The sequence below is a fragment of the Ciona intestinalis genome, chromosome 11, assembly GCF_000224145.3.
Source record: "Ciona intestinalis chromosome 11, KH, whole genome shotgun sequence".
Taxonomy (NCBI): domain Eukaryota; kingdom Metazoa; phylum Chordata; class Ascidiacea; order Phlebobranchia; family Cionidae; genus Ciona; species Ciona intestinalis.
The window spans coordinates 2,408,792-2,433,747 of NC_020176.2; the positions used below are offsets into that span (position 1 = coordinate 2,408,792).

Genomic DNA, 24,956 nt, shown 5'->3' on the forward strand with positions numbered 1-24,956 from the left:
TTATTACAAAATGAAACAGGAAAATAGAAGGAAAAGTAACCAATCTCCCCCTTCCTACTATAAGTCACCTTATTTCGATATTTTTTTAATTTTAATTACAAATTTGATTGACAGGCATGAATTGGGAAGACGGTAAAGTTTTTCCATCCGGAGTGACTTTCCATAAAATCGGAATCTCGCAGTGGGATATTGAAAAAGATGAAAACGGATGGAAAATGCGTTCGCTTAGTAAGTATGTTTGGTAAAATACGAATAGATGTAACTTATTTTTTCTCACATGGTGAGGCAAACGTAAGTAAATTAAAAAAAGTCATTTTGTTTCATGCATCTCGAGCCCACTGACAAGTTACCCCATATGTAACTTTTAAAGGTTGAACTTTTTTGATATTTTTATGTATTGCTAATCGTGTTTTTAACAATTAACAGCGCTCTTATAGATTCGTGAAGATACGGTTATATAATTCTGTAAATATATCCCAGCCTATAGAAGGGTGAGGGAAGACGGGACACCATTTAGCACATAATATCCAAATATCCTGATCGTGTTTTAAACAATAACAACGGTCTGAAAGAGTCGTAAGGATACGATTTTATAATTCTTCGAAAATTATTTGTTTACTCCCAAATAGGACAAGAAAATACAATAAAAGTGTGTCCCACCCTATTAAATATTGAAAACCTGGTCAATCCCCAATCTACAATATATGCCCACTTACCACAGAAACCCTCCTGAAAGAGTTAGGCCACTCTGGTAGAATCATCGATATTTTAAAGGTAGATACGGACGCTCCTATGGGTGGCGGGTTCGAAGACATGGTGAGATATATATATTTAAGATGACACTGTTTAATTGTATATTTAGTGGTAAAAGTGCATTGGTAATCTATTTCATATAAAGAGGTCGTATTACCTGCTAGTTGGCGTGAGAAGTATAGGCCAGAGTTGGCCCATTACTTATTAGTGGGGTACATTTTATTGTTTTTTTTTGTGTTGTTTTTTCCGTCTATATTTTATTTATTATTTTGCCTTGTTTTTTTTTCCTTACATTTTATTGTTTTTAACGCTTCGTCTGGCATCCGCGGAGACATCATTAAGATACTATATTTCGAAATAGTAGGGTGGGGGAAGACGGGACACCTTTAGCACATAATATCCAAATACCCTGGTCATGTTTTAAACAATTAACAACGGTCTATGGGAATCGTAAGGATACGGTTTTATAATTCTTTGAATGTTTCTTGTTTACTGCCAAATGGAATGAGAAAATAGAAAAGGTGTCCCGTCCTCCCCCACTCCACTATATTATTCGTTCTAGTCTTGTCACGTATCACTTGACGTTACTTCGATACAAGAATCGTCTGGATGAAATCCAGATTTACAAAATTCAAATTTTACATACCTTAGTAATTTCCGCAGCTCATGCAAGAAATGCTGGATACAGACTTACACCAGTGCGTGCGCCAATTCGTATTGGAAATTCACATCCCCGGTCCCATTGCTGAACCCAAGTGGTTGAATAGATGTCGCAGAGTCTACCGTCAGATGTCGCACTTGAGCAACCTGGGTTATAAAACATTCAACATGACGGATAACGTGAGATACTTACAGAACATACATCATAACCCAAGTTTGACAGCAGAGAACGGCGTGAGACCATATTTGATTTATAGTCATAGGGCGGCTCTATATGAGATTTCACAAGTTAACGTTAAAGTCGCGAACTCGTGCCCAGTGTCTTAAATTGCTCAATAATGTAATGTACTCAGTATAAGGAAACCTAAAACAAATATATATATACATATATAGTGGGGTGGGGGAAGATGGGAAACCCTTGGGACATAATATCCCATTCTAATCGTGTTTTAAACAGTTAACAACAGTCTATGGGAGTCGTGAGGACTCAGTTTTATAATTCTTTGAATTTTTTTTGTTTACACCAAATAGGACAAGAAAAAAAAAGTGTCTCATCTTCCCCACACTACTATACATAAAATTACTAATTTAGCCTTGTTTTTGCACGTTGCATTTGCGGTGGTGAAATTTAAGAAAATCATTTTAAACAATCAGTGTTTTTTGGTCTCGCCCAATTTGAATTCTAGACAAAGTGTCTCTAAAAACGTTTTATAAATTTTCCATGTCCTTATACAAAATATTTTGTAATAACTGTGCATTTCACCCGTATGTGTGTTTTATGTAATACAAAATACACGTGCATCTTCACAATAAACTTTTCTTTATAGAAATTTGAAAATATTTTCTAAATAAATATTTGCAATGAACGTTTACATATGTAGTGGTATAGGCTAGGTCTTACCAAAACAATACGCCATATGTGAATGAATGAATGTAACTTGCTTTGTTTTCGCGGGGCCGAAAAAACGACAGTCGTTATGACACAGGTGTTCATACACCTCAGGTTCCATTAAAAAACATATTTACATTTAATTAAAAGAAAATGAGCGCGGTCGCTACACCTAGCAGACAAACGAGCCATTTATGTTATTTATTATCAAGTTAAACTTCTAATAGAAACGTAAGTGTTTAGTTTTTAATAAATGAACACAACATATAAATCTTACAACAGTTAACTTAACAGAAAGGCTACTTCTTTATAAAATTTAGAGCGGTTATTGACTAAATACATCAGCATACAAAACTACTGAGTAACTAACTGCATGGCAGCTGTACTGCTAAACTGAGAGAACTACAAAAAAACTGAAACTAAACTTACATAATTAAGACGTTGATTGCAATCAACGTGGAGACGAATGGTTGCTTGAAGCGCTTTGCCAGTAGGAGTGACTTAACTGGAGCGTAACAGAGTGGGAATTAATAGGGTAGAGGAAGATGGTACACCATTTCATGCTATTTCTTGTCTCATTTGGTAGTAGTAAACAACGAACATTTGGAGAATTATAAAACTATATCCTCAGGACTCCCATGGACCGTTGTTAATTGTTTAAAACACGATCAGGATATTTGGATATTATGTGCTCAAGGTGTCCCGTCTTTTCCCAACCTATTATATATGACGCTGTAGTTTACACTTAAACTAATGCTTGTGAGTTACCATATATATTATTCCATTGTGTACTGAAATATAGCTTAACCGTCAGTTTGCTGCCAATTGTAGTCTTTCTTTACAATCAATTAGATTTTCGCTAACGTATTCCGAAAAAATAAAAATGAATGAAACTTGTTTATCCTCGCTCTAAAGGGCTATAGTCGTTATAACTTAGGTGTTTTGTTTCATACACATTGTGCTCGCTTATGTTACCACGTATATAACTTGGTGAGTATTTTATTTTTTCCATGGCTTAAAATTTAGACAACCCATTAGGGACTACTAGGTTGAAGCAATTGCTGTTATGTGTCTTGCCCAAGGACACATACGTCCATAATGGTAGCAGAGTCGAGTCTCGAACTTATGTCCTATTAGGTAAACGGACACGCTAACCACTGGGAACACGCTCTACGAAATACACCACACGATAGATTACAGTTCTTTGTTAAACATATGTACAGCAATACATGTATATGCGCAGTAACTTGCAAAGCACAGAGAAAGATAGGGCAGTAGAATGTGCACAACTCAAAATGAAAGACCTGGCAATATGCATGCTTTGAATAAGATTATTTTTTTTATAAATACTTGATTTTTAGAAAAAAAAAGAAATTTTTAAAACTAAAAATACTTTAGCTGAAATTTTTGATTTCCCCCACTCAAAATGTTTTTTATTTTTGTTTTAAAAAAAGTTATTTTCGTTTTCTTAGCCGTCTTGAGCCACCACGCTCCACATTTTGGGTTTGCGAGAGGACCCCTACCCCTCTTCCTATAGCCCCAATAACCCCTGTATCAGTGGGGGTGCATTCAAGGGGTAGAGAAATATCTTCTGCGTGGATTTTTCTTGGGCGTCTGGTTGATTGGCGATTCTGTAGTAAAAATAAAAAAAATATTAAAAATGCAAATAATACAAACAAAATAATTCAAAAACTAAAGTTACCAAAAAAGTTATTAAAATAAAATGAGTCCTTTTTTAGTAAAAAAATGAATGGATGAATTACTTAATACAAGTGTAGAGCTAAGACAGTCGTTATAAAACCGGTGTTCTGATTCATACCTTGTGCCAGCTTACGAGTTACCACCTATGTAACTTTATGGGTTATTTTTTTATACTGTATGGCTGATAATTTAAACAACCCATAAGTGACCACTGGGTTGGAGCAATTGCCGTTAATTTTCTTGCCTAAGAACACATACAACCACAAGGGTAGCAGACTCAAGCCTTGAACCTGTTACCTCTTAGCTAGAGTAAGGCATACTACCGATGTGGCAGATGATTATAACTTGCCCAAAATCAAGGCCAGATTCACGGAATATAAATTGACTTACAGGTTCATTATAATTAAGTGCAGTACATGGACTACTAATGGTTGGTGCCCTGGATGGGGAAATGGCCGCCTCAAATCTTTTGAAAACTGCCAAAAAACAATTTTTTTATAGAAATATATATACAGTAAATACTAATGTGGGGTAAGATGGATACCGTTAGCGCCTGAAACCCATATTTCTTGATCTTGTTTTTAACGATTTAATCAACGCTATTTGAGAGTCGTGGGGCTACTGTTAATTATTTCTGTAAACAATCTTTGTTTAAAAAATTTTAATTAGCCCAAAATTTTTTTTTTAAAAACCGCTAAAATTTGTAATCACCCAAAATTGTTCTAGCTTTTTAAATACCCCAAAAATATAGTTACATAAATGTTCCCGTTAATACCTTAAAAATTTTAATCAACCGAAAAGTTTTAAATACACCCCTTCCAAAACAAAAACAAAATTACCCCCTAACCCATACCTTGCCCAACGGGTGAATTTTTCAAAAGGTCACCCATGCGTGACATGTTTGTCGGTTTTCCATTAGTTTCGTCATCAATGCTCTCTTGCGCCACCTTACCACGACGACGCGTTCTTGTGTGAGCAGGTTCCGCTTCAGTGGTCGCATCCTGGGGTTAAAGGTCAAAAATTCGGGGTCAATTTTTTTTTTAATTAATAGAAAAGAATTTATCACAAAATTGAAATAAAGTAAACTAAATTATTAAAAAAAATCTACAAATAAATAAAAAATTTTAATCAAAAATTCAAAAGTTGGTTTTAAGTTAAACTTTGAGTTAAAATTTCAAGTAATTTTTATGGTAAAACCACTTTAACCTTCAAGCAATGGTAAAACCACTTCAACCTTCACAAATCAATTTAGGGAAGTAGGAGTAGGGCAATTATATTATTAAATTAAAATATTAGTTATTTTATATATCGCATATTAGCAAGCATTCATGCAGCTGCATTTAAATATAAATTCTGGCAAAAAAATGACATCAATTTCAATAAAAACCAAAGTTAGCTCTAACAGTAGGACCATTCTTAAAAATTATCAAAAGATTAAATAATACTACATGTACTACTGCATGCAACATACATTATGTGTGTTTTTTGAAATTTTATTTTTAAATGGTAAAAAATTAGTTATTATAAAATACAAAAGAAAACAAAAATTATATCAAAATTTACGAAATTATTTCTACTTTTTTTATGAAAATGAGTAAACTACAATTAATGTGGTTTCTATGTTAAATGATTAACTACACCATGACATGCATTCTTACGGAATCAAATATTTTGTCAAATGCTTTGCGTGTGCGACTGATTTTGGACTGCAACTTAAAATGTGAAACTAAATTAAAAATTTTTAAATAAATAAACAAAAAAATAGGAAAAAATAATTGTTTTTTCCTTTTGTTTTTAATTCAATGTGGTTTTAGTTTTTATACAAAAGTTTTTTTTTAAATGAAAACACAAATTTTATGTTGAACAAAAAATTTTAACAAATAAAACCAACAAAAAATCCATAAAAAACAACACACAAAAATAAATGTCAAAAAATAAAACCTACAAAAACAAATTTATAAAATAAAACAAACAAAAAAGGTCATAAAATAAAAGTAACAAAAAAAATATTATTAACTAAAACTAACAAAAAATCAAAAAAATGAAAACTATATTTTATTTAACTCACAGATTTTGGGTCATCTTCTTTCGACTTTAGTGTCCTCTTCCTTCCTCTTGTTCCAGTCTTCTTCAGTTTAGGAGTCACATCCATCTCCATTGTTGACTCAGGAAATCCTCTATGTTGACCTGTGTGGTAATAATGTAAAAAATTGATCATTTGCAAATATAAAAAAATAGAAAAATTTTCCTTTGTAGAAATTAACAATTTTTCATTTATATGAATTAAGTATAATTAAAAAAAATCCAGTTGCAAAAATTAGTCAAACAGGTAGGGGCCAAGGGCTTAGTAAGGTAGGTCTTGGGTTAAAAAAAAATTATCTCTTGGCCCCCTTTAAAAGCTTAATTTATGGCCCAGTCCTCCAAAAAGCCTAATCAATAGCCTAGCCCCTTGAAGAAGCTTCACTTGCGGCCTGGCCCCAAAAACATAAGTTATCACATTCTTCTTTCACACAGATAATCGTTGTCTAGCCCAAAAAATCCAAAACTAGAGCGAAAACTTTTTAAGTTCGCAATAATAATAATGTTATATGACCTGTAGCTTTAAGCATTCCAGAATCATCTAAAACTTCGTTAGTAAGCGTGTCGTCATTTTCAATCCCATCACTCGCTTCACACTAAGGATAAAATTACAAAAATTTTAAATTTAACCATTTTGTTATTGTTTAAAATTTATAATAAAAAATGTTGCTAGCAAACACATTGAATATAAAAATTAACAAACTTTAATTTGTGGGATTTCTGAAGACTTGGTTCTCGTTGTTCGCTTGCGACGAGTTTTTGGTGGGTGGTTTTCAACTGGTGCGTCTGGTAATGAAATACATAATGACAAAAAATGGCAGTCATTATATAAAAGGAGTTGTGTTATATACTTCTTTTTATTTTTCCTTTTCAAATTTGTTTTTCCTTTTTTGTAACAATTTTTTGAGATGGATTTTTTAAATTTATTGCCTGTTAAATATTTCTTTATGGTTAAAAAACTAAATATTTTTATTTATATTTTAAATTTCAAATTTATTTTGGAGATGATATTAAGTTTTACCCTCCAGGACATCAGATGGGATGGGGGTTGATGGGCGTGGAGCTGCAGCTCCTCGTTTCCTCCGAGATGAAGATTTCTTTACCACTGTCTTCCTGTTCGATTGACGAGTTTTACGACCGGTGTTATCTGGAAAAACATTTTTTTTGTTGAAAATTGTTTGTTGATAAATGTTTTTGTTAATTTTTATTTTTTTTGAGAATTGTTTTGTTACTTTTCTTTACTTTTTTGACAATTGTTTTGGTAATAAATATTTTCGTTGACTTTTTTTTGACAATTGTTTTTGTTGATTTTTGTTGAGTGTTTGGTTGTTGCTTTTCGTTTTGTTCAGATTTTTGTTGTAACAATTATTCTGTTGATAATTTTTGGATTTTTAAAAATGTTTTGTTACTAATTTTTTTCGTTAATCAAATTTTTTTGAAATTACTTTCATCCTTGCTTTCTTCAGTTGTAATCTCGTGATCGCCTTGTGATACATTTTTCACGTGATCATCATGAGCTGTTGTTGCATCATGAGAAATCACGGTTTCCGCATCATTTTGTGATTCCTTGCTCCCGTGATCTGCGTGAGTTTGATTCACGTGACCATCACGAGCTGCATTCATGGGCGTCATGTTCGTGCTCATCTCATGCATCACAACAAACGCAGGTGATTCAGGTACAGTGTCCAATGCAGTGTTAGAATGGATGAGCTGTAAGTTAAAAAATAAAAATTTAATATATTTAAAGTAAAAAAACAGAATTTTTTTATCTTTACATGGCTTAAAATCAACAGTCGTTATAACACGGGTGTTCTGTTTTACACACCTTATGCCAGCTTACAAGTTACCTTGTATGTACCTTATTTATTCTCGCGTGGCGGGGCAACGACAGTCGTTATAACACGAATGTTCTGTTTCATTCACTTCGTGCCTGCTTATATATTGTAGATGACATTCTTTTATTGTTCTGTTTTCGACTGGCCGACAATTTAGACAACTTATAGAAAAAAAATTATAAAAAATGTCTTGCCCAAGGAAAAACGCCCACAATGGTAGCAGCGTTAAACTCGTTATTATATAAGCAAAATCACCTGTCGTGGGGGAGACATTAATTCTTGCTTCACGGGACGAAGCAACGCAGACGTAGAAGAACTTTTTCGCTGGTAAAGAAAAAAACACAAAAAAATTATATCGAATTTCAAAAAACTTTAAATATTATTAAAAAAAAAGTGATATGAAGAGGGGTTGTTAAAAGACATTTTTACCCCTTTATTGAAAACAACCTTAAATTTTTTTGGCTGCGCCACTGGACGCATATGCTTACCAATGTATTTGTATTCCTCTGTAAAACTTGGAGTTCAGCTTCAAGTTTCGAGTTGCTGCTTTTCAATTGAACATTTTGTAAGATTTGTTCATCCAGTTTGGTCTGTGAATTATAATAAATAAACAAAGAAATTCTAAACCAATTAAATTAGTAATATAAAAATTAACAGAAAACAGTTGCAATGTTAAAATTACCATTTAGTTTAAAAAAACATTTGGCAGCAATTAGTAAACAAATAATATTTACAGGAATTTATAACCGTATCCTCACAACTCCAAAAGAGCTTTGTTAATGGTTAAAAACACAATTAGGAAATATCGGATATTTTGTGCTGACGATATCCGTTTTACCCCACAGTACTAAATAGTAGAGTTGGAGAAGACGGGACAGATCGTGTTTTAAACAATTATCAACGGTCTATGGGAGCCGTGAGGATACGGTTTTATATTTCTTTGAATTTTCTTTGTTTACTACCAAATGGGACAAGCAAATAGAATAAAAAGGTGTCCCATTTCACCCCACAGTAATATATTACAAACCTTTAGAGCAGTATTACACGACTTTTGCGTATTTATTTGTGTTTCTAAAGCAGCGGCGATTCTGTCTCTTCCTTCGCGGAACTTTTGTAATTCTTTTTCTTTCGTTTCATTTGCTTCTTTCACCTATGGTGTTAATTTTGTAATTATTATATAAATGGGTAAATTACCTTTAATGGATAAAAATACTAAAAATAATGAAATTCTATTCTAAGTGAGTTCCTACAGCGTGGCATGCCATAGGACTTGACATTTAAGCTGGCTTGTTTAGGCTGTTAAATCACCTACAAAGATACATAGATGGTAACTCGTAAGCGGACACAAAGTGTATAAAACAGAACACCCGTGTATAACAACTGTCATTGCCTTGCCATTTGAAGATAAAGCAAGTTACTTTCATTGTTTTAAACCATTAACAACGGTCTATGGGAGTCGTGAGAATATGGTTTTATAATTCTTTGTTTACTACCAAATGTGACAAGAAAATAGAATGAAAGATGTCCCATCTTCTCCCACCCTACTATAACTGCAATAACACCATACCTCATTTTTCAAAGCTTGAATTTCATTTTCCTGATCTTTTAATTTAGTTTTGGAAGTTTCCAGAACTTTAACTTTCTCTTCTAACATAGAAACCTCATATTCCATAGCTTCAATCTTCTGATTTCTATGTTTTAGGTCAGAGGTCGCTTGCTTGAGGTCAGAGTTCACCTGTTTTGCCTCATTTGTTGAACTTGTTAATTTTTCGACCTGAAAAAATATTTTTTTTTTCGACCTAAAATTCTTTTTAGACCTAATTTTTTTTTTACTTTTTTGGTGTTTTTTTTGAGGGATATTCACATTTTAAAAAAAACTTGTCGTTAATTTCAATTCAGAAGAACTGGACCCTATTAGCAGTATTAGACCTACATGAGACAGTATGCTAACATTATATATAATTTTTTCTTTAAGTTTGGGGTTTTTGTTGGATATAATCAAAAATATATCACAAATAATAACTACATAAATATAGAAAGTTGTATTCACCTCATTTTTAAGAGTTTTAATCTCATTTTCATATTTTGTCTTCGTTTGTTCAAATTCATCTCTTTGGTCAGACAGCTAAAGAAATAAAAAAATTAACTCTACAGTAAAAATCCCAAAATTTTATATAGTAGGTTGGGGTAAGACGGTTCACGTTTTCATTCTCATTTATCGTCTCACTTGGTGGTAAACAATAAATACTTACAGAATTATATAACCGTATCCTTACTACTCTAAATGTACTTGTTAATTGTTAAAAATATGATTAGGAAATATGGGATATTTTGTGCTAACGGTATCCCATCTTACCCCACAGTAATATATATATACGACCATTTCTTGCTGGAAAAAAATTGTTTTTAAAACTATAAACTAAAAAAACAAAAAATTGCATATGTGGTAACTTATAAATAGGCATAAGCTGTATAAAAAATAACACCCGTGTTTTAACGCAGTCCAACCAATTTTTATATAAGAGATATATATATCAAAATACATGACTTTATTACACAATAAGCTGGACTTAATTTTGTCTGTTACATTTTCTTAGCTTAAGATCTTTCCTGTATTTCTTTACACAAGAATTATTAACTCTATGAGCACCAGATCAGGTCAGATTTCTGATTTTTTTACAGGTTATTCATATGGATATACTAGAATATAAAAAAGAATATAAAATACCTGCTTATTTTCTCCATTCAATTCCACCATCTCATTCTGGAGCATTACAAGTTTCTCCCGTAGCTCTTTCGTCAAACTTTCAATTTCAACTTTTTCTGCTTCGTATTTTTCAAGCATCGTTTGCTGCTCACTCTATAAAAGAAATTTATTAAATATTTCCACAAAATTTTAACTTTTTAAGTTTTTGTAAAAATATTTTTAAACTAAAAATTGTAATTTTTTAAAGAAATTTATTCATTACTTTTAAATTTTTAGCACAACTTAATATTAAAAAATTAGGAAAAAATGACATGACAAAAATCATTTTTACAAGTTTTAATATTACACCTGTACTTTGTCCATCTCAATTAATGCATTTTTCATTTTATCGAGTTCCGTGGCTTCAGCTACGTTTAACTTGGGAAGTTTTTCCTTTAAACAAAATTCAAAAATTACATAAAAAGATATATTGATGCTATTCTATTCGGGTGAGGTCTGACAGTGTGGAAAGCCTTAGGGCCTCAACTTTTTTTTACTTTAGTATAACATTAATTGGACTCGATTTTTGTTGGCTACAAATTTAGCAGCACTTGGTGTATTATGTTATAATGCTACGAAAATCGTCTATTAATATGAGTGCTAGATTAGGGCCAGAGTTATGAAAAATATCAGTTAAACAGTATTTTATTATCAAATATTTAGTAAGGTACACATAAAAAAAGGAATTAAAATTTTAAATTGGCAGGCTAAAAAAGACTGCAAAATAAAATGCAATTAAAAAGTTTTTTAAAAACTTAATTTTCGAAAAAATAGCTAATTTTATGAATATAAATTATTGGATTTTTTTACAATTTTAGTTTCACATCAGTCGTTACCTCCAGTTGAGTTTTCTCATGTTTAACTTTGGTTAATTCTTGTTTTAATTCATTTACTGTCTTCATTAAGTCATCTCGCTCCATCTCAAGAATATGCATCGTCTGTGTGGGAATTTACATGGTGTAAAAACACATGTTTTAATGTAGAGAATAAGTAGTTGAGAAACTCGTTTCTAGACCAGAGGGTATGGGTTCAAAACTCGTCTCTAGACCAGAGGGTATGGGTTCAAAACTCGTCTCTAGACCAGAGGGTATGGGTTTGAAACTCGTCTCTAGACCAGAGGGTATGGGTTCGAAACTCGTCTCTAGACCAAAGGGTAGGGTTCGAAACTCGCCACTAGACCAGAGGGTATGGGTTTGAAACTCCCCTCTGGACCAGAGGGTATGGGTTCAAAAACTCCCCTCTGGACCAGAGGGTACGGGTTCGAAACTCGCCTCTGAACCAGAGGGTATGGGTTTGAAAACTCACCTCTCGATCAGAGAATACAAGTTTATAGACTCCAAACCATTGGCCCTTTTTGGGTTGTGAAAATGTCAAAATAAAAACTGCAAAAATAAGCACAAACAAAAACATTTGAAGACAATTATTTAAAAAATAATTATTTTCAGATTTGTAATAAAAACTAAACAATTTAATAAAACCTGATTAAGTTGAAAAGTATCCGATGTCCTTTTTTCAACAACTTTTTTCGAATTGTCTTTTTCACGCTTCAGTGCCTCCATTTCTTTTTGAAGTCGTTCCACCTCAGCGATCAACTGTTTTTCTAGTTTTTCCGACATTTCCGCATCACCGGACATTGTCTTTTTTTCATTTTCTGTTTCGGCGATTTTCACATTTAAACTTGAAATTTCAACCTGTGGCAAAAATGTTAAAGTCATTTTTTTAAAAAAATTTTTAAGTTGAATAAACAAATACCTTATGCTGCTTCACCATTTCTTTAACTTCCTCATTTTTCTCGCCCTAAAAATTCGAAAAATTAAGTTACAGTTAAAAAACAAAAACATATTTTTTTTATTGAAAATAGAATAAGTAAGTTAGCAACCCTGAAATTTTCGACTAAGTAAAAAAAATTAAAATTTAGAATTAATAATCAGAACGCAAATGAAAATCTAACTATCTCTGCCTCCCCTTCATTTTAAAAGGTTTGGCATCTCCAAACTGCATCAGAATTATACACTTTCTACTATTATAAAAAATTGACCCTAATTTTATAGCTGTCAGATCTTGTGCAGCAGGACAGGAAAGCCTAATCTTAAAATTTTTGCACTGCAAAAAAATTGACTAACCAGTTACACTTTTTCACAGAAAAGCCCATCCAATTTACTTGCCCCCACTGCATTTTAAAAACTTTAGCGCCTATTTCTTGCATCACTAAAGATCCCACCCACCTCAAGTTTGTCTTCCGTCTCTTTGATCTTTATTATCATCTCGTTTTCCAGAGTTTTAACTTTTTGCTCCAAGTCCTCTACAAGTTTTGTCCTTTCTTCAACATCCTTAGAGGAGGTGTCAAGCTTTTGTGACAACTCTACCGCACTTGCCACTGACTCTGCGACCTCGGTCTTAAGTGCCGTGACCTCATTTGTTAGCGCCATGGTATTTGTTTCAGATTCGGCGACTTTGGCTTTAAGTGCTGTGACCTCAGCTTCAAGTGTTGTGGCATTTGCCACTGACTCCGCGACCTCTGACTTCAGTGCCGTGACCTCAGTTGTGAGTGCCACAGCATCCAAAGTGAACTTGTCAACTTCGGAAGTTTTCATTTCAACGCAGGTTACAGCTTCTTCCAAGGTAGTCGTCAAATCTCGATTTTTGGTTGATAACTGTAAATTATTATAAAATTTGGAGTAAATTCATAAAAAATAGTAAACACTTATTTTATTTAGATCACAAACCTCTGCAATTTCATTCTTTAATTCTTGCACATTAAGTTCAGCTGAGTTTTTCAATTTCTCATTTTCTTCTTTCAAAGTAGAAAACTCGGTTAATTGCAACTGCTGAGACTCATTTTCTGATTGCAATTTTTTAATTTCTGTTTTCAAATTCTAAAAATGCAGTTTTTAATTATTTTTTTTGAAACATAGTTTTAAAATTATTTTTTTTTTGAAATGCAGATTTTAAATTACTTTTTGAAAATGCAGTTTTACAATTCACTTTTTCACTTATAGTTAGAAGCAGAATGCTTCACTTTTTTTAGCATGAGCAGAATATTAAGAACAGATAAACTGAAAACCTTAACCAATAAACTATCAATGGTATGCTTAACGCTATTATTCATGGCAACTGGACAGTGAGCATGAGGGACAAACAAATCCACTAACCTCATTGGTCGATTTCTGAAGCAATAAATCTTTACTAATCCTTTCGTTTTCCTGAAAAATTAGATTTTCAAATTTGCATATAACTGTTATGTTACTTCTGCTACAAGGCATAATGCAAATAATCAATCAAAGGCTCATTTGGTATAAAAAAACTTTGAAAAAAACACTAGGTTTTTTTGGCGGAAATACACTCCATTTTTTTTGTCGGAAATACACTACGTTTTTTTGTCAGAAATACACTGCGTCTTTTTGTCGAAAATACACTACGTTTTTTGTATCAGATACGCCGTTTTAAAAATATTTGCATACAACTGTGCATAGGCAAAAAAACGTCTTTTTTAACAAAATCTGGGGTGACATTGGTAAATTAAATTACCCAAATAGTAGTCAAACATTGGGAACCTCATTGATTAATGTGGTGAATGCAATATACTTTAGATCTAATAATTTGTAAACACGTAGCAAAAAAGGGAAAATGCTGTTTTAAGCTTAAAAAAGGTGTTTAACAGTTAATACTATTGTTAAAAAAAATAAGAAATTTTGTTCTACATAACATAACACAGTTTCTAAAATTTTCACTGTAAAAATTTAAAATTGTAACCTGTTTTAAGTTTGCTTGTTCTTCTCCATAATTTTCAATGGTTGTTCTCATTTCTTCCATCTCAGATATTTGTTCTTTAATTATTTCACGACCTGAAAAAAAATGATGTTATTTTAGCAAAATGTAGGCCTTAAAGTTATTTTTTTAAATGTTAAACAACAAAAATTGTTGTTTTTGTAGGCCCTAAAATGTAATCACAATTTTTTCGCTTTTGTAAGTCTTAAAATGTACAGTGTTGGGGTGATGGGCCAACTTCCGAGTAAAACCAAGGCCGCTCAGTGTCGTAGTTTTATTATCTCTCACCATCTTTATTTTCTTGCTGTAAATTTAAAATAAATTCCTCTCTTCCAGCAACGGTAGAAGACCTTCTGCTTCTTTGCACTTTCATTTTTAACTGTTGGATTTCTGCCACAAAATAGAATAAATAAATGAAGTAATGCCAAAAACGTTTTGGCGCCATGGCTCAGTGGTTAGACCTTGGCATTGTAACCAAAGGGTACCGGGTTCAATGCTCGATACTGCTAGCCGTATTTTTTCTGACAATACCCATTACTCAAACCCAGTGGTCACTGATGGGTTATAGTACCCTAGGTGTCAGGTAATGGGCCCAAGCAACTCTGGGCTAAATCTTAGGTTTCACGGCGTGCCACGCTGTAGTACCTTACCCATATTGAATAAAAAAATCTGAAGGAACTAATTGTTACAAATGGGTGTATGAAATAGACTCCTTTAAAAATTGTAATTACTAAATTAAAACTTATTTTAAAATTTCGTAAACTTATCAAAAAGTGTCATTGTGAATCAAAATAAACATTATTTCTAAAAAATAAAAACAAAAGTATTTTTTTTACATGCCTTCATCCTTTTGTTTGACATTCATTTGTAAAACACCCAGTTCCACTTCTGTTTTGGATAATTTTTCGTTCAAATCTTCAACAACTTTTTTCCGTTCTTCGCCTGCATTCTGTTTTTATCAAAATAAAAATATACATTTTTTGCTGTTTGAAAAAATTGTTTTTTTGTTTTTTTTGATGTTTGAACAAATTGTTTTTAGTTTTGTTGTTTGAACAAATTGTGCTTGTTTTTTTTTTGTTGTTTAAACAAATTGTTTTTATTTTTTGATGGTTGAACAAATTGTTTTTATTTTTTGTTGTTTGAAGTTGAACAAATTGTTTTTGTGTTTTTGCTGTTTTAACAAATTGTTCTTGTTTTTTTTGTGTTTTTTTGAACAACTTATTCTTGTATTTTGTTTTGTTTTTTTGAACAATTATCCTTGTTATAACCCTCCCATGCCCATATTCATCACTCACTTCTTCCAATTCTTCCAACTGATCTCTCGCATCATCTCGCTCCTCCCTCAAACTCCGGATGATATCGTTAGCTATCTCAACAGAGCGAGCCAACTTCCGCTCTCCCGCATCTTCCACCATCTTGACACTCTCCTCCAAACGCTCTCTGGAGATGAAGATCAAAAAATCGAAAAAATGAAGATCAGATTTGTAAAAACCAAAAAAAAGTTTGTTTTTTAATTCCATTAAATTTTGTGTGTAAGGTCCTACAGAATAAATACACATTTTTTAAAAAAGCACAAAAAAAATTACACACTTACAAAAAAATTGGTAGCTCTTTTTTAACTAGTCTTGTTTTAATGACACAAATTCCTACATTTATAACTATATTACCAAACTAAAACCACAAAAAAAAATAAAATTAAACACTTACTCCCACTTTTCATCAGTATCCACAAACTGACATCTCATTTCCTCAGCTAACTCCCTGCGGACTTCAGCTTCGATGGTGTATATCTTTTTATTTGCCTTTTTGAGCGCTTCTTTTAATGCGTTGATCAGTTTGACGAGCTTTTCCTAAAGACATGGCATCTTAATCGTCGTTTACTGTATTTTATATGCAGGGATACTGTACTGTCCATATTTTTTAGTGTGTTGATATTTAAAAAAAAATAAATTTAGAAAATAATTTTGTACTCGTTTCTTAGAAATGTCCTATTTGTAACCAAGGCCCTTTTTGCGTTTTTTTAACAAAGAAAAAGTTTTAATTTCAAAATAGATTTATATTTTTTTTTTGGGAGAAAAGTTATCTTTCTGAGGTCACCCCCCCAATACTTACAACTTTTTCCTCCCAGAACGCAACATCTTCTTGGGATAATTCTTCGTCATCGGAACTATCTTCTTCCTCTTCTGAAATAAAACAAATTCATGTTGCTAGTAATAATTGAACATATTTCTCAATAAAAACTACAAAAAAATGATGTTCGAACGTCACTTTTAAGGTATAAGAGTAATAAATTAAAATTATCTGCTAAAAAAGTAATTAGGCAAAATATTTTTTAAAATTAAAAAAAAGTTAAAATAAACAAACAATAAATTACATTAAAAATATTTTTCAAAAAATTCTTTCGGTATTTATTTGTTTAAATAAAAAAACAAGAAATTAAAATTATTCACGAATAAATTAATTCAGCACATTATTTGTTTAAATTAAAAAAAAAGTAAAAAAACAAACAAAAACAATTAATCACCTTGAATGGTATTGTGTATTGGTTCCCAACCAATCGTAACGCGATGGTTTCTCTGTGGGGTTCCACGGTCACCTGGGGCCTTTGAGTGGCGTACGGAACGACGCACAGGTACAGGTTTCACGATTTTAACCTAAAGTGCAAAGCCAAAACGTTTTTTAATTTGGAGTGACATTGAGAAAACAAAGGGAACACATTTTGTCAAACACAGGGAACCTCATCGATTAATGAGATGAAATTAGTATACTTCGGCTCTGGCCTTTGCCAATTGGTATATTTTGACCTAAGATGTAAAGGCAGAACGTTTTTTTTTTTATTTTGGACAAAATTTGGGGTGACATTGCTAAAATACAGTTACATTTTCATAGTTGTCAAACATAGGGAACCTCATTGATGTGGAAAATAAAGTATATTTTGGCTCTGCTTGTTTGTATAGGCACCTAACAGCAAGGTATAAGTTTTTGCCACACATAAGCTTTTGCTATATGGAGAGAGACATCAACAGGGTATTACATTGATTTTGGATTTTGTTAGAAAAAATATTTTGGATTTCTAAATTTGAAAATATTTTGAAATTTTGAATTTCTCCAGCATATAATTTATAAATAATTAGAAAAAATATTTTTAAATTTTTAAAATAATTTGGAATTTTCCAGCACTGTACACGCTAAATACCTCGGAAGCTACGGCTGAAAATTTCAAAACTTGCGCTGTCTCGTCAAAAAGTGATGCAACCTGGTTGATATTGACTATCATGCACGCTCTGCCCCTGCCGACCAAGAATTTCTGGAACAATCGCGTCAAACGTGATTCGCGGTAAGGTACGAGACGCTGGTTTTCTGGAAAAAAAGAAAATTAATTTACCATTTAAAAAAATAATAAAAATTTTCTTTTTTTAAGAAAAGGGCTTCGAAGTGTTTAAAAACAGAAAACTATCAATAGTGTTTAAAAGTGGTAAGAAGCGATTTACAAAAATACTTTCCCCACTTTTACACCTGAAATCTTGTTTTAATAAAAAAAATTACATTTATAATTATGTGACCGAACTAAAATCACAAAAAAATATAAAATTAAACACTTAGAGAAAAAACTGGAATCTCTTTTTTTAACTAATCTTGGTTTTACAAAAATAACACAAAAATCGGTGATTTAGGTTTAGAGTACCTGGGCATTTAAGTTGCTGGTTATGCCTGATTGTTTCAATGCATTTTCCAAGTGTTAGAAGAGAGTTATTTATCTTTCCTGCTTCCTTTATTCTCTCTCCGAGTGTGTCGGTTTTTCCGAGACGCTCGGAACCCGCGAGGTCGCAAAACGAGATTCTAGGGTGAAGAGAATTCGAGTGAATTAAATAAGAAATGAATGAATGAATTTGGGTAAATGGAATTTAGTTTTTGAGTAAGAAATTTAAAAATGAATGAATGAAAATGGGTGAAATTTAGTCAAATTGAGGATTTTGGTGAATAAAATATAAAATAAAAGTTTTATACTGTACAATAAGGGTATATAAATAACTATACAGTAAAAAAGACTCAAAATTATTTAAATTACACTTAAAATTATGTCACAAAAATATATTATATATAAAAGTATTAAAATTGCTTTTTTTTAACTCAAACTTACTGAGAAACTCTCGCCCGTCCAGTGCTATGGTCAGCCATACATACTGTTTTGATTGTAAGAATACAATGGCTAGAAATAGAACAAATTAAATTTTATTATCAAGAGACATAATTACCATAATATAGAATTTGCTTTAACTTTATTCTCGTAGATTCTATTTGAATAAAAGACTGACCATGCCATTTAAGTATTTTTTTTTTATTATACAGTTGGTTGGACTTGATTTTTTTTTCTGTTACCTTTTCGTAGCACCAGATCCTTACTGTATTTCTTAACACAAGAACTGTTCAACTCTATGAGCACCAGATAGGGTCAGATTTGCGTATTTTTTGGGTAATTTATTTCTTTTAGTATAGGAAAGTACTAGGAAAGTTATAATAATGCAAATTTTGTAATTTTGATATTTTAACCAGTTTTATGTCAAAAATTAAACCTTCTGCTGGAATTGTGGTTCAATTTTGTTTCAGCTATATGTAGATGTTCCCTGCCCACTGTTATCAACTTGAACACTTCCTCTCTAGAGTTAACCTGGATGTTAAAATATTGGGTGTTGTAATCTTATGTAGAAATATCGGGTTTTGTATTCTTATGTAGAAATATCGGGTTTTGTATTCTTATGTAGAAATATTGGGTGTTGTATTCTTATGTAGAAATATCGGGTTTTGTATTCCTATGTAGAAATATTGGGTGTTGTATTCTTATGTAGAAACATTGGGTGTTGTATTCTTATGTAGAAATGTTGGGTGTTGTATTCTTATGTAGAAATATTGGGTGTTGTATTCTTATGTAGAAATATCGGGTTTTGTATTCTTATGTAGAAACATTGGGTGTTGAATTCTTATGTAGAAACATTGGGTGTTGTATTTTTATGTAGAAATATTGGGTGTTGTATTCTTATGTAGAAATATTGGGTGTTGTATTCTTATGTAGAAATATTGGGTGTTGTATTCTTATGTAGAAATATTGGGTGTTGTATTCTTATGTAGAAATATTGGGTGTTGTATTCTTATGTAGAAATATTGGGTGTTGTATTCTTATGTAGAAACATTGGGTGTTGTATTCTTATGTAGGGTTACTTCAAGCGGGTGTCATTTTGTCATGGCATACTGACTTGTGATATGGCACTGTTTTGTAAGCCACAGAAAACTGGTATATGGCAAATTGCCAAGCACACTGGTTTGAGTCACGAATCACGACACCATGTTTTTTGCCACATAACACTGATATACACGATAGCACACTGGTTTGTGCCATAAAATACTGGTATGAGCCATGGTACGCTGCTTAGAGAACACTGGTTTATGCCACAAAAGCCTGGTTCATGCCACAGAGGACTTGTTGTTTTTCCAACAAACAAAAGTGCAGGTTTCCACTAACCTGGACTTCTCGTACACCTTTTATAAAGGGGACTTTATCTTCGGCAAGTTTCAAAGCTGGACGTTTTGTAACTTTTCCCTTTGCAAGGGGCTGAAGCAAGTCGTAAATAAAATCCTTGTATATTTCAATAAATGAAACAAAAATGACAAATCTGTAAAATATAAATTACAAATAAAAAAATCTAGAAATTTCTACCAGAATTATAATACGATCAAATAAAGGCCGTGAAATTCAGGAAATTTTACGCTAAAGCAAGCAAAACACTTTTCTAAAGTAAAATAAAGCGGCCTTTAAAACGAGTTGCCGAGAATTGATTAAATGTTTTGATACAGAATATTTTACAATGTCAAACACAGGTTATATAGTTTAAAGAAAATAAATTCGAAAAAAAAAACAAAAAAAAACTTGTAAAATTTAGTATTACTTTCATGTTGCCAAAATCTGCATAAAATGAGGTATTAAACAACATTTTTGTCCTCTTTTACAAAAAAAAATAATAAATTGAGAAATAATTGTAAATAAATACTTTAAAAAAATATTAATTTGAGAAATAATTGTAAAAAAGTACTCACTTAACTGGCCCCTGAGGTGTAACATCCACAATGCTATCGTCTCCTATGTTGTCTGTGAAGTCCAGGAAGGACAACCTTCAAGAAATGTAATAAAACATTAAAATGACTGGATTTCTAAGACTGTTGGCATCATTCGCTTTAGCACTACTACTATTTTTTTTTTTTATTCTTTGTGGGTGAGGTCCTTGTCAAAGACCTGGGATTTAGGCCAGATTTGGCCCATTACCCAAACACTCGGGAAGCCTATTTAAGTCTTTCATGGGACCGATGCCACTACACTGCTTCGCAGTCAGAGACGTATTTTTCGCACTATTTTTTTATCCTCGTGTGCTTAGAGTTACCACACTTTTCAACTTTGTGTATGATTTTTATTTGATATGGCTTATAACTTGAACAAGCCATTAGTGACCGGTGGGTTGGAGCAACGTTCTTTTAAGTGTCTTGCCCAAGGACACATACGCGGATCAGTATTAGTATCTTCATCGAGCACCGAACCACTTTGGTTACGATGCAGGCACCTAAACCACTGACCCATGGCGCCTGGGACTACCCTACTATACTTGGAGAATAGGACCAACCAGAAACCATATATAAATACCAACCTTGATTTAGTATCCTTGTTCATTGTATTATCAGCTGACCCACACATCATTGTAGAGTTTGCTGAGCTAGTGGTTTGTTCACTGTCAAGGCTGTCTTTTGATATTGCATCTTTTACCTACGTAGAACCAGAGATCTTGGATCAGAGTTGCAAGTATAGGGTGAAAATAACTGCTAATATGACCCATACAATCTTATTGGGTACTTACTGATTAGTAACCTCAACTTTATTGGGATATTTTAGCAATATATTTGAAAGTTTGCAACAGTTTTACATTGGATGCACCAGCAAACAAAAAAATACTCAATTAAATGCATCAGCAAACAGGAACAATTTAGTAAAACAGCTACAGGTATCAAAAATTAGATTTTTTTTTTAAATAAAAATATTTTTTCGTTTTTTTAAATGTTTTAAAATATTCTTTTATAAAACAGAAACCTCTCTGAGATGTTCTGCGACGTGCATCAGCTTCTCTTTTTCTTCCAACAATCTCTTTTTTTCTGCATCTGTTACAACAGTGACTGTGTTTGCGTTTCGTAACTGAATCATTGAGTTCTGAAATAAACAAAAAATAAACAACCCATTAGTGACCATTAAGTTGGAGCAAATGCCGTGTCTTGCTCATGGACACATAGGCCCACAGTCCACAACGGTAGCAGCGACAAGCCTTGAACCTATAACCTCTTGGTTAGGCAGATGCTTACTACTGTGCCACGGCATCAAACTACATACAATGGATTTTGTTTAATTTATGGTAAATATATTAGAAGTACCTCTTCTATTTTTTCTCCAACACTATTAAATATAACATCTACAGATCGTGGCATGACACCTTCATTACCAGGAGTGCCTTGAATCGTGTAGGATTTTCCTGAAAAACGAATTCATGATATTAGTATAAAAAAATCTAATCGTTTTTGCAAAATATTTTTTAAGGATTTGTTGTGTAGAAAAGGTGTTATTTCATTTTTTCCAAAGGTAAGTTAAAGTTGAAAAAGGGTGCAAGTCTCTTTATTTACATTACCTGCATTTGTAACTCCATATGTAAAAATCAAGGCATCTTGTCCATTAATAAAATCCTCCACAATTTTCAAAGCGGTGTGGTCGAAAAATTCTTTTTGTCTAAAAAAGCAAACAATTTAAAACCAGTAAGAAGACTCAGAAGTATGAATACACCTATAACCGCCAAACATTTAGAAAGTAGGAAAGGCAGGGATATTTACACATGCTTTCTTTAAAAACAAATGTAATGCCAATGATTACTGATTAATGTAGTGTAGAAAAAAGGCAGTGTCATTATGTTTGACTGCACCTGTAGGTTAACTAGTGCTTATTAAGCTGCAATCATGCATGTTGAGCAGAGTACTACATAACTAAATAAATATTTTAAAACAGAAAAACTACAAAACGTGATTGAATCTTAAAATGTACAGCGTTTTAACTAAATGATAAAAAGTGATTAAGTTACATTCTTCTATTTAAACTCTGATTATTTTGCGTTCAAGAGTTCTTCTGCACTGTCAGTATTTCATTTTCTGATACAGACATTTTCACTTTCTGATACTTTCTGATTTCTGATTTTCACTTTCTGATTTCTGATTTCACTTTCACTTTCTTTCAGTATTTCACTTTCTGATACAGACAGAGTGTGTCATAAAACAGAACTATTAATTTTTCACTCACTGTACAGTAGGACCAAAGATTTTGGTGAATGAAAAATTGTGTGTTGTCTCTTCGCCAATTCTTGTTGAAGATTTAAACATGCTTGATTGTTTAGGAGCGTTTAACGTCAGTGTGTGGTTATCCTCACTTATTGACATGCATTGCTGAAAAAAACAGGATCATTAAAAAAAAGCTGTAAATTTATCATTATTTATAAATGGAAATTTGCATTTTAAACCATAGGCAATATATTACAGGTGTCTATGTCTAAACATTAAGTTCCTAATGTTAGACAACCATGGGTTACTAATGGGTATACTAACTGCATTTAAAAAAAAAGGCAATAACTAAGCGCGATTGTGTCACTCAATTAGTTTTCACATGTCTTATAAAAAATGTTTCACAATAAAATGGAAACCCTCTTTAGAAATTCCTGGATACGCCCTTTATCATATCATTTTTGCATTTATTTTCTTTTAACCACACATTTTTTCTTTTGCATTCATTCGCATAAAATACCTGGTCCTCATTTAGTTTTAGTTCCTTGTTAGTAAATGGTCGAACTCGAAGAAATACTTGCAGAAAATTTGAACTTTCCACGTAAGCTTGGTTGCTTATACGAGAAAGTTGGGTTCTAACATCGGCAGGTGTGGTGAAGTCCAAATTCTGTTATATATATATTAATATATAACATAGGTCATATGAAATTTATGGAATAAAATTAGCACTAGTGAGTAAGGATGAGAATGGAGTTTGTTCAAAAAGTCTGAAAATGTCTGAAGCAGTCTGCCTGTTTAATAAGGCGCTCGTAAAGGCTGAACTAAGACAACACGATGCCCCATGAAGACTAACTTCAACGCACATGAAGGTTAAAATTGGACAATGCCTGTCAGACAGAAAAAAGACGGAAACCTGCGAAAGAACAATCCCCTGGTACATTATACAGAATAGGTTGGTGGAAAGTGTTATGGATTGGTATTTAGGGGTTATAGGGATAAATTAGTGGTTATATTGGTTAGTGGTTAGCAGATAACGTAGGGGGGCTTCTTTACTAGCACCGATGCATATTTAGAAAATTCTTTTATTTTTAGGATTTGTTTTATAAACTTGATGTACTAATGCAGAGTCTGTAAATGCATAAATTAATATTGGATATAGACAACAAAAAACGAAATTGGAATTAAACAAATTTGGTGAGTTCAAAAGAACATACCTTTTTAATAGTTTCCATTGGAAATAAATCACTTGTTCTGCTGCATTCTTCATCTTCGTTACTTAAAGTGGAATATGTACGCGGTATTGGAACTGCAGTCATATTTGAATTACAGTTTAAAAAACCTAATACACTGAAAGAATGATTGAATGTTTATTCTCGCATGACGGGACAACGACAGTCGTTATAACACGGGTGTTCTGTTTTATGCACCTCGTGCCCGAATGCAAGAAATAATCTCTCAAACTGTGTAATAACAGCTGTGAAGAAACGTTAATGATATTAAAGTATATATACATGTGCGAGCAGCAAAAACGTGAAACAAAAGCACTCACAACAACAAAACAAATCCGCACAAAGCTTTTATCAGGTTTTTAAATTTTCCGCACTTAAATCACTGATGCAAAGAGAAACATAGAAATCTTTTAACAGGCCTACAATTTAATTTGAAAAATAATATTAGTTAGATGAAAGTGGATGAAAGCGACGCGTAGTGCAACTATAAATTGCAAAACGTCAAAATATTTATTATTTTGCTAGTTTTTAGAAATACTCGTTATTACGTAGTTGTGAATTTTAAATGTAAATTTTAAACAACTTATTTAATAACAAGAAATTCAACTACGTCTACGAATTAATAGATAACTAGACTTTGAAACATGAATACATGGAGTTTATGAAATTTCAGTTCTCAACGTTTTACTTTAAAATACACTGCCAAAGCAGAAGCATACTAGTGGTCGTTTGCTGCTGGGATTAAAGACACACGAGGGTAGTGATAAATTGTAGTAAACATGAATTCCACGGTTATTGAATCTTCACGACCGTGTTGGTTAGTTGAAAAAATTAAAAAACAACGATCTGTGGTCGCATGTAGGCAATGTATAGTTCAGAAGACGGAACACTTTTACCCCATATAGGCATAATATCCAATAAATATCCGAATCGTATTTTAAACA

The 24,956-nt window shown here is 32.3% G+C and overlaps 2 protein-coding genes and 1 long non-coding RNA gene across 5 annotated transcripts in view; 1 reads left to right on the top strand and 2 right to left on the bottom strand.

Annotated features, from left to right (window-relative positions):
* The window catches only part of LOC113474671, a 19,728-nt gene extending 18,168 nt beyond the window's left edge, over positions 1–1,560 (bottom strand). The window contains exon 1 of the long non-coding RNA XR_003396359.1: positions 1,400–1,560. This is a non-coding gene — a long non-coding RNA (uncharacterized LOC113474671). The remainder of the gene's footprint in view (positions 1–1,399) is intronic.
* LOC113474670 lies at positions 114–2,238 on the top strand. Its single transcript, XM_026836634.1, has 3 exons — positions 114–228; positions 722–816; positions 1,417–2,238. Exons 1-3 carry the CDS (start codon positions 117–119, stop codon positions 1,738–1,740), a joined length of 531 nt encoding a protein of 176 aa, XP_026692435.1. The 5' UTR covers positions 114–116; the 3' UTR covers positions 1,741–2,238.
* A 1,253-nt stretch (positions 2,239–3,491) lies between these two features.
* LOC100181528 (kinesin-like protein KIF20B) lies at positions 3,492–24,128 on the bottom strand. 3 transcript variants are annotated; one of them, XM_026836860.1, is made up of 42 exons: positions 23,998–24,128; positions 23,304–23,450; positions 22,806–22,948; positions 22,147–22,244; positions 21,896–21,993; positions 21,561–21,677; positions 21,124–21,239; positions 20,522–20,596; positions 19,950–20,100; positions 19,006–19,100; positions 18,573–18,641; positions 18,117–18,271; positions 17,628–17,791; positions 16,956–17,085; positions 16,544–16,611; positions 16,139–16,281; positions 15,727–15,871; positions 15,272–15,380; positions 14,720–14,821; positions 14,417–14,508; positions 13,816–13,866; positions 13,390–13,539; positions 12,889–13,317; positions 12,416–12,460; positions 12,142–12,354; positions 11,500–11,601; positions 10,973–11,056; positions 10,646–10,777; positions 9,968–10,042; positions 9,485–9,691; positions 8,945–9,067; positions 8,406–8,507; positions 8,173–8,241; positions 7,528–7,792; positions 7,104–7,229; positions 6,786–6,868; positions 6,597–6,678; positions 6,072–6,190; positions 5,662–5,715; positions 4,857–5,004; positions 4,394–4,479; positions 3,492–3,933 (listed from the first exon to the last, which is right to left on the bottom strand). In XM_026836860.1, exons 1-42 carry the CDS (start codon positions 24,097–24,099, stop codon positions 3,757–3,759), a joined length of 5,241 nt encoding a protein of 1,746 aa, XP_026692661.1. In that variant the 5' UTR covers positions 24,100–24,128; the 3' UTR covers positions 3,492–3,756. The 3 variants fall into 3 exon arrangements, with proteins under 3 accessions (XP_026692661.1, XP_018669524.1, XP_009860309.2); XM_018813979.2 differs by having other exon boundaries at positions 16,544–16,614; XM_009862007.3 differs by lacking the exon at positions 5,662–5,715 and having other exon boundaries at positions 16,544–16,614.
* Positions 24,129–24,956: the final 828 nt, after the last annotated feature.

Coding starts and splice junctions, on each gene's coding strand:
- LOC100181528 (XM_018813979.2), bottom strand. CDS start 24,099: ATGACTGCAGTTCCAATACCGCGTACATATTCCACTTTAAGTAACGAA. Junction 14,509..14,719: donor ACAGCAAGAAAATAAAGATG/GTGAGAGATAAT, acceptor ATTTTTTTTCAG/GTCGTGAAATAATTAAAGAA. Junction 5,005..5,661: donor TTGACAAAATATTTGATTCC/GTAAGAATGCAT, acceptor CTTTAACCCCAG/GATGCGACCACTGAAGCGGA.
- LOC113474670 (XM_026836634.1), top strand. CDS start 117: ATGAATTGGGAAGACGGTAAAGTTTTTCCATCCGGAGTGACTTTCCAT. Junction 229..721: donor ATGGAAAATGCGTTCGCTTA/GTAAGTATGTTT, acceptor CACTTACCACAG/AAACCCTCCTGAAAGAGTTA. Junction 817..1,416: donor GTGGCGGGTTCGAAGACATG/GTGAGATATATA, acceptor TAATTTCCGCAG/CTCATGCAAGAAATGCTGGA.